The sequence below is a fragment of the Gasterosteus aculeatus genome, chromosome 3, assembly GCF_964276395.1.
Source record: "Gasterosteus aculeatus chromosome 3, fGasAcu3.hap1.1, whole genome shotgun sequence".
Taxonomy (NCBI): Eukaryota; Metazoa; Chordata; class Actinopteri; order Perciformes; family Gasterosteidae; genus Gasterosteus; species Gasterosteus aculeatus.
Genome location: NC_135690.1, coordinates 4101238 through 4117715, shown reverse-complemented (window position 1 = coordinate 4117715; position 16478 = coordinate 4101238). Strand labels below are relative to the sequence as shown.

At 45.7% G+C, this 16478-nt stretch overlaps 1 protein-coding gene across 1 annotated transcript in view; it reads left to right on the top strand.

The window, feature by feature from the left end:
• brinp2 (bone morphogenetic protein/retinoic acid inducible neural-specific 2) overlaps positions 1-16478 on the top strand; it is a 177699-nt gene that overhangs the window by 88272 nt on the left and 72949 nt on the right. The window contains exon 2 of the mRNA XM_040171065.2: positions 6133-6555. Within this exon, the coding sequence (XP_040026999.2) occupies positions 6200-6555 (356 nt within the window). The 5' untranslated portion in view covers positions 6133-6199. The remainder of the gene's footprint in view (positions 1-6132; positions 6556-16478) is intronic.

The window sequence follows — 16478 nt, the reverse complement described above, 5'->3', positions numbered from 1 at the left end:
CAACTAAAGCCAATATTAAAACGTGAGTTTCTCAGCCATTTCATCCCTGTCTCCTTTGTCTCTTCTTCCAGATTTATTAAGGTTAAGCGGCTTAACCTCCTTAGCTGTCTCTCGTCGACTGTCATCCCGTCCTGTTAGCATCAGTTTCCCTCAGCTCGCTTTCGTCCAGCTCTGTCGGTTTTCCATTTTCCTTTCCCTCCCTCGGCCTGTGTGTGCGGTGATCCTGAATCACAGGGCAGGAGCAGGTGTTCAGCTGGCCGGCAGTTGCTGCATGCTGACTCGCATAATCAACGAGAGGTGAGCAAGGGAGCAAGCTAAGGTTGAGGAATTACAGTTGGCTTCTAATGCCGACGGACCCCCCCTCTCTGCCCTTCCAGTCTGTTTGTTGTTTGCCAAGCGCCTTCCCAGGTGCCTCTGCAGCATATGTACGTGCACACACACACACAATCAGTACAGATGTCGCAGTAACACATGGATGTTAAACACATGTGCGTGTCAGATGTAATAAAGGATTCCCAGGTGCTGTACATGGACAGTGGGCAGATGGATTCTGCTGTCACAGAGAAAACCTGGCATTTCAAAAAATAAAAATACCTCCACTCACTCTCTTTGGTAATCCCAGCAGACAGGAAACTGTTATTCTTTACATTACATTACATTACATGTCATTTAGCGGACGCTTTTATCCAAAGCGACGTACAATAAGTGCATTCAACTATAGGGTACAAACTCAGGAGAACAAGAAACAAGAAAGTGCAATTTCCTCAAATAAGCCAATTTACAATTTGCTATATATGAGTGATGTTACAAGTACAATTTAAGTGCTACAATTTGTTAGTCTTTAGTCGAGGTAGAGTCTGAAGAGGTGTGTCTTTAGTTTGGGCGGGAGATGTGAAGGCTCTCTGCGTGTGCGTGGTGTCTTCAGAGAGCTCGTTCCACCATTTCGGCGCAAGGACAGCCAAGAGTCGAGATCTAGTCGAGTGTTTTGCGCTCAGTGAGGGAGGGACGAGTAGTTTTGCAGATGCAGAGCGGAGAGTGCGGGTTGGGATGTAGGGTTTGACCATGTCCTGGATGTAAGCTGGACCCGATCCATTCACAGCATGGTACGTGAGCACCAATGTTTTGAACTGGATGCGGGCGGCCACCGGTAGCCAGTGAAGAGAGCGGAGGAGTGGAGTAGTGTGGGAGAATTTCGGAAGGTTGAAGACCAGTCGAGCTGCTGCATTCTGAATGAGCTGCAGAGGTCGAATGGTGGTGGCAGGGAGACCAGCCAGGAGGGAGTTGCAGTAGTCCATACTCCGGGAGGCGGGAGATGACAAGAGCCTGAATCAGTACCTGCGCTGCCTTATGAGTGAGAAGGGGACGTATTCTCCTGATGTTGTAGAGCGTGTATCTACAGGATCGCATTGTCGCGGTGATGTTGGGAGTCAGGGAGAGTTGGCTGTCGAGTGTGACGCCGAGGTTCTTAGCGGTCAAAGTGGGCCTTAGTACGGAGTTTCCAAAGTTGACTGTCAGGTCCTGGGTAAGCGAATCTTTTCCGGGAAAGAGAAGTAGTTCAGTCTTGTCGGGGTTGATTTTCAGATGGTGGGCGGACATCCACTGAGAGATGTCAGTTAGACAGGCAGAGATCCGAGCCGCCACCTGTCCGAGTGAGGGAAGGAGAGAGTTAGTTGGGTGTCATGACGAATGACAGCGCCAAGAGAGTTGGTGTAAAGCGAGAACAGGAGTGGACCCAGCACGGAACCCTGAGGAACTCCAGTAGTAAGAGGAGAAGGTTCCGACACAGATCCTCGCCAGGTTACCCGGTAGGTGCGGCCGTCGAGGTAGGACGAGAGAAGGGAGAGAGCAGAGCCTGTGACACCAAGTTCCTGAAGGGAGGAAATAAGGATCTGGTGGTTGACCGTGTCCAGACTGGTGGGGGTCAAGGAGGTTGTTACAGTGGAGATAAGAGGAGAGTTGATTAAAGATAGCACGTTCAAGGGTTGTGGACAAAAAGGGAAGAAGAGAGACCGGTCTGTAGTTGTTTTCTTCAGAAGGGTTGAGGGTAGGTTTCTTCAGGAGGGGGTTGACTCTTGCCTCCTTCAGAGAATTGGGAAAACAGCCAGATAACAGAGCGTTGTTGATGAGACAGGTGATGAACGGAAGAAGGTCATGTGCGATAGATTGTAGAAGATGTGATGGAATGGGGTCAAGAGGGCAGGTGGTCGGACGGGCAGAGGTTACTAGGGTAAGAATTTGGTTAGGAGAGAGGGCGGTGAAAGACGAAAGTGAGGGCGAAAGAGGTGAGGTCGGTGCGACGCGAGAAGTAGGAGGTGGGTTTGAGAAGGAGGAGCGTATGTCAGCTATTTTCTTGGTGAAGTAGTTGACAAAGTCTCCCAGAAGAAGGGGGGAGGGGGGAGGAGGGGTAGTGGGTTCGAGGAGTATGGAGAAGATCGAGAAGAGTTTTTTGGGGTTAGAAAATGAAGATTCGATTTTGGATTGGTAGAAAGAGCTTTAGGCAGCAGAGATAGAAGCAGAAAACGAGGAGAGGAGAGATTGAAATTTAAGCAGGTTGTCAGGTCGTTTATATTTACGCCATCTCCTTTCCGACGCTCGCATGGTGGCTCTCATGGCACGGACCGGTTGAGACAGCCATTCTTACAAGAGACCCTTTTTTTTACCCAGCTTAACATGTTGTCAATCTGCCCTCACTTGTCTTTTCATCACCGCTTCAAGCTCTCCATGCTTCTCATCCTCCCCACCCCCACTTTTCGCAGTGTACAACAACTCGCTAAACCCAGTGCTGGCGAAGGAAGACAAGAAAAAAAAAATCCAATAAAAAATGAGGCACTGCTCTCCTTTGACTCTTAAAGAGAGAGATATTCTTTAAACATGACACGTGGTTGATGTTTTCATTCCACCTGGACAACCTGTACCCTCTCTACCAATATGGATTCGAGATAATCGTCAATCAATCTTTTTTTTTTTTCTTCTTCATCCCAGGTCCGTGCTTCCCGTGCCTTGGGGGAGAGGGGGGAGGAGGGTAAATACACAAAGGGTGTGTGTGAATAATGCAAGTTTAACATTAAATGTCAGATCTAAGAATTCATCTCCCCCACCCGTTGTCTTACTGGCATTTCCCCTTATGTTTTATGCATTTTATAATTAGCACAGGGAGAGGTGGGTAAGAGGGAGGCTTAGCAGTTATGGGGGATCACTTATTTCTGAGAAGGGATGGTGTTTTTTTTTTTTTAAGTTGCAGAGCTCCATTTGAAAGGCGAATCTCACAGATCTGCAGTGTGGAAAAGCCAGGGCAGGACTTGTCCAAATTCCTTTCACAACATTTTAAAATTAGGTTTGTGCTGTTGTGATCACGTTTGTTTTCTTATGTGTAGACCATGATTTGGTGGCATCGGGCCAATAGGCGGCGCTGAAAAGAATGACCGTCCTTTGCATACCATGACCACTGTCCATCCAATGGACTTCCCACAGAGTATCTAAGCTGCCATAGTGTTGAAAGCTATAATAGCAATAAACCCTGCAACATGCACTGTGCTAGTATTTGTAGAAGGAGGAAAGAAAACCTGTTTTTACTTTTAACTCGCTTTCTCATCCATGGCTTTTTCACCTCCCTCATGTTTTTTCCATCCAAAAGCCTTTGGCAGACACGTGCAGGTGCAGTACAGCATTACACTTTCAGTAAGAGAAAAAGGAACTTTACTTCAGTGCGTGTTTGGTTCAGCCTATTGTCCATGACTGAAAGGCACAGTTGATTTATTGTACGTCCCAACTTGTACAAAAAATAGTGATTTATTAAATCATAAGCTATCCAAAATTACTTGAGTTTATCTAATAAATCAAAAATTCCACTCCACCACTCGTGTCGGGGCCAAATTGCAACATTTTTAAAGATTTTGTAACTTATTTTCCTGTTTTTTAAAGTAGCAGTAGTTGTCTGATTCCGTGGTATGTGAGCTAAACAAAAGGAAAAAATGAGGAGTTCACCTGGGAACGCATTTGTAATTTGCACCAGCTTTACCTTTCCAGTACATGGAAACTGCATCAGCATACCGTCCCACCCATCAAGTTCTCATCCGGCTTGTAGTTGCATAAATACATTCGAAGATGACTTCGCTAATTGCCTCTTCAAACTGCAGTCATCTCTCGGTGCAGTGAGGGGAAATTAAAAATGCAGTGCCCTGAGTATTGTTTTTTTCTCTCATGTCTGAGCCTGCATTTATCCACCTGAAATTAAATTATCTAATTTGTTTGTACGATAATCAGGGAATACTAGGAATCCCAATCCACTTAAAGCATCCTGTATACGGCTTTATATATCCGTTCTGATATGCTGACTTGTCCCTAAAGACTCCACCAACCAATCCTGTGAAATGAAGGGCAAGCCTCGACTTTTTTGAAGGGCACTGTAGTCTTGAGAAGTGTCACCTCATGGAAAGTGTGAATAGTGTGTTCGTCTGCATCAAATAAGTATATATAAGCAGCCTAAAGTTTGGTTGCTGGACGCAGAGGACTCACACTTGAGCAAAGGTGTGATTTGGGCTTATGTATTTGGTTTGCGTGCTACTGACACCCGCGATCAGAATGAAGGCGAGTGATGACATCTCTATCCAAAGACACAAAGTATCAAGAAACCGAAAGCAGTTGGTCGTGTTTATGTGGCTTAAGCCTTACAGTGGTGGACAAATTCAGTGATCATGACAGCATTGAATGTCTTTCTTTTGTCCTTTGATTCAAATCATACCCCCTTCTGCCATGTTACAGTCTAAAGCCTGATTTATGCTTCTGCGTTTTCAGAGCGACGCAGACGCAAGACCCCCTTGCGTGTCCCTTGCGTCGCTTTTCACACCTCCTTGCGTCCTTGCATGTGTCGAGCCATTTTTCTAAGCCTCCCGCAGCGCACCAGGCTGCGATTGGTCCGCTAACTACATCCTTTACGGAGTCTCACATTTCCGCTTTCATAGCCCGATACCGCCATTATTAAAACGAAGGATGTTTACGAGAGAACGGATCCGATTTAGGAACTTTTGTCGGAAGAAATGCGCAAATATGACCGCTTACACAAGCCGTCATTGGCGGGTTGTAGAAGCGGGTTGGATTCACGGAGGGAGATCGCCACAAACGCTGGTTTGCCGGTCGAGGGGAACAAAGTTGTGGAGGAAAATACGGGACAAATGTGTCCGCGATGAAAAGCAGCAGTGGCGATGCACGGGGCAATAAAGTGTATGATAAATAAATAAACAAATAAATAAATAGACGTGACTCTCTAGGTCGTCTTCAACAAAACACATTACTCCGCCTGTTGTTCTGGCGGTGAATTGCTCTGCAACACACGCAGAACCATGAATTGGCCGAGGCAAACGCAGAAGCATCTGCCGGCCTTTAAAGTGTGACCAAATACTTTTTCTCTGTCACTTTTAAATTTCATCTGTATTTCTCTCCCTCAATTGTTCTGCACAATGTGTTCTTGATTTGAAGGCAGCATTGATATTGTGTCACATCGATAATTGCAATTGAACACGGAAAAAGTGCTACTGTAATACAACTTTATTGGCACTAGAATATCATTAGCACAATATCTTCTGTGAATCGGGCCATGATAGGGAGAAGATAACAGTTGCAAGTGATGTGCAACTCTTGGTGTTATCATTTTCCTCAAGGAATTTTTTGCAAATCCCAAATCAATGTGTTACTCTTTTTATCATAAAAATACTTTTAAAAAGCCTATTTTAAATCAACTCTGAACAGACAAATACAACTCAAAATAAAAAGAGTAAAGTGGACACAGTTTATTCTCGGGAGAGAGGTAGAACGTTATGTTACAATTATTAAAAGATACATGGGGCTAAATGGAGTGCAAATAGAAGTAGATTAAAGCTACTCTGGATTTATCTCATAGATTGACTACAATCATTATGTGCTTCTCTGGTATCCACGTAGAATACCCTTCAGATGCACATTTGAAACAGACATGAAGATGCTATGATTGGTGTTATTTTGATGAATTCAACTTTACAGTCCGGAATAATGAAGACCGCAACAGTATGTGGACATGAGTTCCAATCTATGACTGTGACTCAATTTAATGATTCCTCATGTAAGTAAAACCAAACTTTTTTGTCTTTTGTTGTTCAGGCCAGTGGGAGGTAACTGTCAGAAGAAATGCCGGTCCTAGGTGCCCTAGTACATCACCACCTGGACCATGGCGACACACTGGCCAATGAGAAAAGAGAGATGCTCCCATGGCTCTGCCTGCCTTGCTAGATGGCCGGCGTCCTCATTGATGCTTCTATGGTTGCCGTGGGTGTTGCTATGGCTGCCGTGGCCTGCCCGAGCTGAACAAGCGGGCAGTGGGAAGGTTCTTCACGGTTCTCTTTCGTCCCCCTCGTCCTCATCTTCCACATCCAGCTCTTCAGCATGGGGCTTCAACACAAGGCACAGTGGGGGGCAGCTGGACTGGCTGCTGTCGGAGAAGGGACCTTTCCACAGATGTCCCGAGTACACAGAGTTCAGAGAGAGGTTCCAGCAGGGATTTTCTACCAGATACAAGATTTACAGGTGAGACCGGCCAGTGTGTGTGTGTGTGTGTGTGTATACTGACCTTCATGTGTAAAATTGAGTATCGAGAAATGTCATGGATGCAAATGCACAGTGACAGCGGAACATATTGTTTAAATGGTTCACAAAGGCCCACGAAGAGTACAATTTTCCAGTGTTAAACAAAAAGGGGGAAAAGGGTACATTTGGAGAAGATGAGTACGGACACTTTTTTGGTAGCGTAGTGGTGTAGTTGCCGCATAAATATCAGTGTCTAGTCAACTACAGTCCAGGCTCCAGCGTTAATGTTGTCCCCTGCCACCATTATCAATGTTCCAAATATAATGTCCAATGTGATAGACACATGCTCAGTCGGCTGCGGCAGCAATTTGAATTTTCATTTCCTCTTAGGAAAATAAGTGGAATAAGATTAAGTTTTAACACCTCCCTTTTCCCTTCAAGACGTTTTAAGTCAGGACTTGAACCACCAACCTTGTGCTCCCCAGCACACCCTCTCTACCCCCTGCGCCACAGCGACAATCAAACATCCGCGCGAGCAAATCTCCGTCTCGCGCGAGCAAATCTCCGTCTCGCGCGAGATATTTGCTCGTTCGCGAAACGTTAACTTCCTCGCTCGCAAAGTTAGTCTCTGCTGTCTTTCTTTTTGACAGTGAGGGGGCGGAGCCAGTCACCATGGTATCTACATCTGATTGGTTACAAACCCTGTCTTTGGATTGGCTGGAGTGATGCATTCACAAAACTATGGAAGCCCATTTCTGCACTAAAGAAAGGGGGTAGAAAGTTTCCTAATGTAACAGGTGGAACCAACCAGGAAAAAGTTACATTTAATATGTGATTTAATTCGAATTTAGAACAATTATTTCACATGACCATACTTTAAACAGAGACACCTGTCCTACTCACCGGTGAGTTTCTTCTACTGAGAGGGGCAGATTAACCAGAACACAAAATACCAATGCCGCGTGCCGACACACACTTAACCTACTGTGGGTAACGACACTAACAACATATATGCTTGAATGCGATAAACTCCAGATCAAGCTTAACACTCCCAAATAAATGCAACAAAAACATACAATTAAATTGTTTGTAAACCCATAACCAAAATGTCACTGCATATGATAAACATATTCCACAGTTGAAGTTCACTGTTTTCACATTCAGTTCAAAATGGTCGAGCCACGGTCCTCCACGTGTATTGAACTGGTCCCAAAAACATTACCGTCCCGGACACGTTGCTGCTCGTTGACAACGTGGAGTCATGTGTGGCAGGGTGTTACTCACAAACCACCGTCGGTCAGTGGCGGGGGAGAGGGGGGGGAAGAGGGCAGGTGAGCTGCGGGCACGTCGAGGACTGTAGTGGCGAGACGGCGGACTGTCCTTGTTCACTGGCGTGGTGAAGCCTTCAACGCTGGCGACGAACTAACAACGTAACCGAACTTTACGAGCTAGCGAGGACATTAGCCTGGGGCTACAACGAGCTACACTTTTTCACATCTAACGGATGATCTTCAGAGCTGGAGGTGTAGACTCCTCCTTCCTCCACACGGCCGCTCCGACCGTCACTCCTCCGCGACACGAACACTAACCCCAACAACCTAAACCTAAACTTGCAATCGACTGTAACTTCTTCTTAATCGAAGGTGCGCACCCCGGGCGCCGCCATCCTCTTCTCCGTTGTTCCTCGTCTTCTCCTTGTCCCGCCCCCTCCACTCTCTCCATTCGCCAGCGCACCAACTTTTCAGTCACTGATTGGCTGGACCTGTGGTCAAGTTCTGTGGTGCTATTGGGTGTGGAACTTAGGATTGATGTCCCAAAGTAATTGCAAGGGCTGCATATAAATAAATATGTCCACACTCTGGGTGTACCCCTACACTAAGAGGAAATGAAAATTCAATTAATTCATTCAATTATGAGATAAAAGGTTGTCAAAAAACAAACGCACCCCTTGGGTAATCGTAGTGGACCGTAGATGACAACCATCATTTACCATAATTTACCATGATTACCGGCACATTAAGAGCAATGCGCCCAGCTCTTAGACCGGTCCGTATTTGTAATATATCGGGAAAAAAAGTCTGAATCTGTGAATTTCAATACAGATCGACTTTTTGAAAAAAATAATAATGAGGTTGTAGTGAATGTGATATGTGATATATGCGCAGGCTCCTCCATAGTTCGGTAAAGTTGGCAAGATATTCAGATTCAGACTGACAGACCGGTTTGCGAGCTGGACGCATCTTAATGTGCCGGTAATGATGGTAAATGATGGTTGTAGCTGGTTGTCATCTACGGTCCACTAGGATTATGTTTGTTTTTTGACAATGATTTATCTCATAATTTCGACTTTCTATCCCCTTTCTTTAGTGCGGAAATGGGCTTCTACAGTTGTGTGAATGCATCACTCCAGTTGATTGATTTACGCTCGCGCATCAACCTGATTTTTCGAATTTTGACAGTGATTTGCCGCCATAGTGTTGATTAGTATTGGCGTCACACGACTCAACCAATGACAGCATTTGGGGGCGGGCCAAAAACTGCCAAAGTATTGGCGTCACATGACTCAACGAATGACAGCATTTGGGGGCGGACCAAAAACTGCTCACATGAACCAAAACAGAACTGGCGGTAACAGAAAAATGGAGATTTATTTTGACAGAGATCATCCACAGGAAATCAAGTACATGTCACGACGAGTCGGCGGAAGTGGGTCTTATGCAGACGTCGCAAACAAAAAGTACTTTTATTAAAGTTAAAATCAAAATGCCTGGGGGCAAAACGTAGATCAGGACACGAGCAAACAAAACACATTCAATGGACTTGTACAAAGTAAGTACAAAGTGTCAATATATATTCCCATCAGTCTAGAAGTAGTGTGGGATTTTTTGTTAGTTTTTCTTGATGGCATAAGCAAAATTCTGATTTTGTTTTTCAAAACAGTACACAAAAATGGGCACAACTACAAACCCAATTAATAAAACACCTCAGATTCTTTGCAAAATTAAACACTTTAAAAACTACACACTAATTTAGCAAAACAATATTTTGTTACCATATGAAACACACGCGTTGCATATAAGTTAATTCTGTTTGTACCAGTTATACACTGCAATTCTACTCAGTGATTAGAGTAGTGTAAGTGAAGTACACAGAGAAAGAGCAAAACATCACCCGCATTTGCACCACCGTAAGCACAATGTCTGCACACTTTTTGCAAAACAGTACACACAGTGATTTCTAAACCACTACAGTAAGACACTTGTATACACCACACAAGACCAATGCAGCAGACTGATGAAAATATAGTTTACTGTATTTTTCTCCATATACTCAAATTAGTCAAGATGTCAACATGGAGATTCACAACAAGTTCCCGTTTATATGCACAACACCATTTCAGGCTCGGGCGAGACCATTACGGTCGACGGGGTGGCGGCGCTGACGGTCCGACTGGCAAACATAACATTGTATAAAAGAAATCTAAATCTAAAAAAAAGAGAAAAACAGTACAGAAAATGCTACACGTTGTCTCTTCATCTAGCTCGATCTGGCCTCCTCCTCTGGGGATTCCCCTCCGCCATCAGGTGCGCAAACCCAAGATTGCTTACGCCAACTACATTACAGGTCATTTAGCTGACGCTTTTATCCAAAAGCGACATACATTGCATTTTTAACCCATGGCATTTACATTTTTACAGCAGGGGACCCCAAACTTCCCTTACCCGAGCCACATCTACCAGCTCTGACTGGGAGATACCAAGGCCTTCCCAGGGAGACGCCAGTCACGCTCCTGAGGAAACCCATTTCAGCCGCTTGTACCTGTGACCCAGTTCACTTGCGTAAGGACACATTCCCTCTCCGGAGAAGGCAATACAGCGCTTTCGTGCTTAGAACCATGGCCTCAGATTTAGAGCTGCTGATCCTCATGTCAACCACTTCACGCTCGGCTGCGAACCGCTCCAGTGAAAGTTGGAAGTCACAGACAAAAAGATCCCATCAGGACCACATAATTTGCAAAAAGCAGTGATGAATTCCGCAGCACCCCGAGCAGTAAACCCTCCTTCCCCTGACTACGCCTTAATATCCTGTCCATGAATACCACAAACAGGATTGGTGACAAGCGGCAGCCCTGGCGATAGCCAAACCTCATCTGAAACGACTGCCTTACTGCCGAGCACCCGAACACAGCTCTCGCTTTGGGCGTACAGGGATTGCATGGCCCCAAGAAGGGACCTACTTACTCCATACTCCTGCAGCACCTGCCACAGTACTCCACCCGGTAATACGCCTTCTACAGGTTCACAAAACACATGTCGCCCGGATGAGCATACTCCCAGGCCCCCTCCATGATCCTTGTCCGTCATTCCATGACCACAACAAAATCTGCATTTTTTATCGTCAATCGGTGGTTTGATTATTGGCCAAACGCAACTTTCCAGCATATTGGGAGTAGACTTGACCAGGGAGGGTGAGACTGATGACCCTGTAATTGGCACACACTCCTTTGGTCCCCCCTTTTTGAAGACCACACCACCCCAGTTTCCCACTCTTTAAGTCTGGGACACTGCCACACACACACACACGTTGAAGAGGTGTGTCATCAAAGAAAGCCCCCCAACACCCATTGCTTTCAGCATCTCTGAACAGATGGCATTAATCCCCAGGGCCTTTGCCACTGCGTAGTTGTTTGACTACCTCAGTGACTTTTTCTGATGACATGTCGATGCAGACTTCTCCCTCAGTGACTAAGTAACCAGTATAACAGAATTTCAGTCAGAATGCTGAAATTAGGTCACTCATCACTGAGTGAAGTCCTAAAAGGGAAAAGGAATTGCCTCCATTAGAGAAACGATCAGTTCATGGTCAAAGCTGTCTAACAGTTTCCTGTCTGCTGCCTCGCATCTTTTCCTCCCTCCTCATCAGAGATTCATGGCCCTGTTTGAGTATGTGCATTCCTAATATGCCGGGGTTGTTTTTTTAACCTCTGATTTGATTTCTGCATGTCTGCTACCCACAACAACAAAGCACTTGTGCATTTCAGCCAACGCAGTATTCCTTGAGAATACTGGCACACTTCCGTCCAATTTGTATGAAAACAATGAAAGTGGCAGTGAAACAGGGCAAGCAGGGGCCTGAAGAGATGGGCTTCAAAAGGACACAGTGCCAGGCCAGCATGAAATTACTTTTTCTCAAAACCAAAAAAAAAATCCTGTTGAATGCTTTGGATCCAGAAATTTACGTTCAATGTTTTGGTGTGAGGGCTGTGAGCTGAACCTGTTGAAGAAGCAGTTCAGCTCGTTTGCCCTCTCCAGGGAGCCCCCTGGTTGACTCTGTCTTCCCTTGAAGCCGGAGATCTCTTTCAATACCGGACCACACCTCCCTCACGTTGTTCTGCTGGAGTTTGGCCTCCAGCTTCCTCCTGTAGGAGTTCTTACACTCCCTGATCTTCACCTTCAGGTCGCGCTGAACTCTCCTGAGTTCCTCCCTGTCCCTAGACTTGACCCCACAGACTTTTCCACAGAGTGACAACCTTATTTAATTAGGAGTAATGGAGATGATAGTACATGTTAGCCACATTTTCCTGGTCTACTCTGATGTGTTACATTTTTTTTATCTCGTTGTTGGTGTTGGCCTCAAAATGGTGAACTACCAACGGATGAGTCATGTCCTCTGCCCTTCTCATATTCTCTCCTGTGGAAAACTCAACTATAGAGGGCAATGACATACATTACAGCTCCATTTCTCAACTTTATATTGTTTTTTTAGACACCAAAACACTGTATGACTTGATATCCTCAACAAGACCCAAAAGACCAACCCTGACGTGAAAAAGTTTGTAGCAAATGTATATATTTACATATAGAGTAAATACATTAACATGAGACAGGAGTCAATCAAATCACGTGAGAAGCAGTTGGAAGGTGTACTTGGTAGTGCGGACCAGCAAAGAGATGGTGATGAATTATCACATCTGTACATAAAAGCTGTGCTTTGGTCAACTACTAAAAAAAGAAACTAGAAGGGATCTAGTAAAACATTTAACTCAGAAATTACAATTGTCATTGGTCATAAAAGTTATTCTCCTGGAACAAAGACACTCCTCAGTCCTCAGTCCAATCCCTGGACGGAGCCTCTATGTTCCATCTGCAAGCAGAGGAATCATTTCTTCTTTTTTTTTCTCTTTTCAATTTCCATCTTACCGGATTGGCGAGGACAATGTCAGGCAGTTCTTATGAGACTCACATTACGGGTGTGAGTTTCTCCCGTTTCCCACGACATAAGAGACACAGAACCCTTAGCGGGAACAGAACAGCGACTTATAAAACAGGCTGCACTAACTGCCACATCGCCGAGCACACGTGTTATTGATGTTACTTCCTCTATTTCATGAAGAAGCACATACGCACATGTTCTATATTTGGTCTAAAAGCGATTTTTTCTTTCCTCTGCATATTATTTTTTGGGGTTATGTCCATGTCCACTGATTGATGGACATAAGATCTGAGAATTACTTCCAATATCCACCTGGGCTCAGGGATAACCCAATTAGAATTGAGGTCACTGCAAAGTTATATTGTGCACTGGGTAGTACACATCCTTTATTACCTTCCCCAACCTAATGATGCATTACTATATAAAACGAGCAGCGATTGTATGAACTAAGTACAAAATGATTTAAGCCTCTCTTAGAGTGATATTTCACATTAATCTTTTAATAAAAGCCATTAAAGAGGGGCTTGGCTTTTAAAAATTAAATGTAAAGCCAAATCTGTTATAACAAAATATTTATGGCAGACTGAGTGAGAGATGAGCTTGTAGGCAACTTCCTGTATGCATGACTTATTGTGCCCTTATCCAATGCGAAATCAAGGAATAACTCGATTTAAAAGTCTTCACTAAAAAAATGCCTCCAGTTACTCCGTTCAAAGTTTGCAGATTTAAAAAAGGAACTTTCCACTGAAAACCTATTGGAAAAAAGATAAAAGGTGCCTCTGAAAAGTGTAGCTTTCTACTTTGCAGATGACGCTGGAGTTAAAATGGATAGTAATGTCGGATTAAAGCACCCACAGAACCTTTTCAAACCACTGCTACACTATAGTCCACTTCTCTATAATCCATATGTAGCTGCCTCTCAACTGCTGCTGGAGGCTTCTAATGGAACATGACCTCTGTACTGGCTCCCGTTACCGTGATAACATCCCTCAAGTCCTAAAACATCTCCATAGACCAAGAGTATGTGCCAATAACAAAAACAAGACACCAGGGCCCTGTTCCTTGTACATGGTTCAACCAAGTCGATCAAATGCCCGATTATCCAGCTCAAATTACCAAGATCATTGATCATCATCTCAGTTCCTCGAAGGCGGATCAGCGTTCAAACCGTCTCGTTAGTTTGAACCAGGTGTCAATCATCAGGATAATAGTATAACGGCAAATAAACTTAAAGGAAGAGCGTCTTTTTTCTCCGCTGACGAGCAGGTAATGATCATGAACACATATGATGAGATAATGTTAATTTGAATCATTTCTGTCAGATGAATTTAATGTATTATTCATATTTTACGTTGTTCATTTTGTACGTCCATCGCAGTCTCTCCGTCCCAGGGAGGATCGTCCTGTGTCTCTCTAAAAGTTTCTTCCCTTTATTCTTCCCATCAAATACTTTTTCATTTTTTGGGGAGTTTTTCCTGTGCCGATGTGAGGGTGTCTGGACAGAAACCTGTGTACAGACTGTAAAGACCTGAGGCAAATTTGCGATATTGTGCGATACAAAATCAAATAAAATGAATCATATAATCATGGCAAAAACTGACAGCGCCCCCCTGCGAGGCTACAAGCCCGACAAAGTTTTGCAGACAAGTTAACGTTATGCGTGTTGGTAAAATATATAAGGTCATTTAAGTGCCTCGTCATCAGATTATATTTCTTTAAATGTATCTGCTTGCGGGAGGCTTCATGGATGATCATCATCCAATGAGAATAATGATCAACTCTTTCAGAGTATGTAGATGAAAACAAGCCCCAAAGAATCAAATTGATACGAATGAATAGGATATAGGCTATGTACTGTATCAGATTATGTATCATATGTATGTGTAGATGACCATATAGAACTAGGAGTTTTATTCTATGTGTGTGTATGTGAGAATCATTATATATCCATTGTTCATAATCAGACATTTGATCAATTGAAGTAGTGAAATGTGGAACATTCAGAAGTGTATTAAGCAACAAATAAACCAACAGAACTTTACGAAGAGCACAACATGCAGCGGCTTTCCAGATGTTCTCTGCATTGCAACACTGTACAGACATGTACAATATGAGAGACAGTGTGTCAGCTGCTGTGTGAGACATGGGAGTGTGTGAGACAGCATGAGAGACAGTTCGTTGGACAGTATGAGACAGTCTGCGGGACAGTGGATGTTCGGCTGCAGCATGGTGTGTTCATTACGTCTTGTAAATAAATGATTCCTTGTCCTCAGCATCTATAACGGCAAAACGGGTCTTTGTGATCTTGGTGAAGTCTCTCCATAGAAAACGTTAATAAAAAAAACTGATATCGCTCCTTTATCAATGAGGAAGAGAGCTGCCCTTTTTTTCCCGGGGAGTGGCGAACTAATCCAGCAGCTCAAATGTGTCAGGGTTGGGTAGTAAGGCAGGACTCAAACGCAGACCTTTAACGAAAAACGACTTTAATAGTCAAACAGGCAATAAAGAAAAGGCCAAATGGGTAAAAACACACAGGAACCGGGGGGGAAAAAAAGGCAGGCAGGAACAAGGAACATCCAGGACAAAAGACAATGACGCGACAGGAGACACACACAGCTTATATACAATAGGTAGGTGCAGGTGAAGTTACCCAGGGAGACAAGAAGCAGAAAACTACAAAGTGAAGTGAACCACACCGTGACAGTACCCCCCCCTCAAGGGCCGAATTCCAGACGGCTCTAAACTAGCCGAGAGCAGACAAGGGGTGGGAGGGAGGGAAACCAGAGACGTTGGTCGGACCGCCCGGGAAACTCTGGCAGGTGGCCCGGTGGGCGGCCAGACGACCAGGGAGCCTCAGGGGGCGGACGGTAATTTGGCCGGCTCCGGAGCAGCGACTGCAGGGCACGGAACGTCTCTGGAATGTCGGGCCCGGGGACACGGGAAACCTCCGGGGTCGTCGGCGGCTTGGGGACACGGAACACCTCCGGAGTAGTCGGCGGCTCAGGGACACAGAACACCTCTGCAGTAGGCGGCGGCGGCTCGGGGACACAGAACACCTCCGCAGTAGTCGGCGGCGGCTCGGGGACACAGAACACCTCCGCAGTAGGCGGCGGCGGCGGCGGCGGCTTGGGGACACAGAACACCTCCGCGGTCGTCCGCTCAGCCCCCCCCTCAAGGGCCGGATCCCAGACGGTCCTCAAATCAGCAATGGGAGGGTGGGAGAGGACCATGGGATGGGAGGGAGGGAGCCAGAGTCTCGGACTGGCCGGGTCGGGGTCGGGGCTGAGAGTCTCGGGGCCGGTACTGGCCGAGTCGGGGGCGGGGCTGAGAGTCTCTGGGCCAGTACTGGCCGAGTCGGGGTCCGGGCTGAGAGTCTCGAGGCCGGTACTGGCGGGGTCGGGGCTGAGAGTCTCGGGGCCGGTACTGGCGGGGTCGGAGGAGCGAGTCGGGGAAACGGCAACGGGAGATTGCTGTGGCGGCCCAGCGGGAACGGCAGATCGCTGCGGCGGCCCAGCGGGAACGGGGGATCACTTCTTCCGCCTGCCAGGACTCCTCCTTCTGGGGTTTAAGAGGTCCCAGAGCTCGAGAGCTTTGATAGCTCCTGGGACCGAAAATAAAGTCCGTTTTACGCTGCCAGAAGGGACTTCTTACGTCCAGGTAGTCCGGTCCGAAATCTGGCAGCGGGTCTGCTGAGCCCTTCTTTGGTCGAG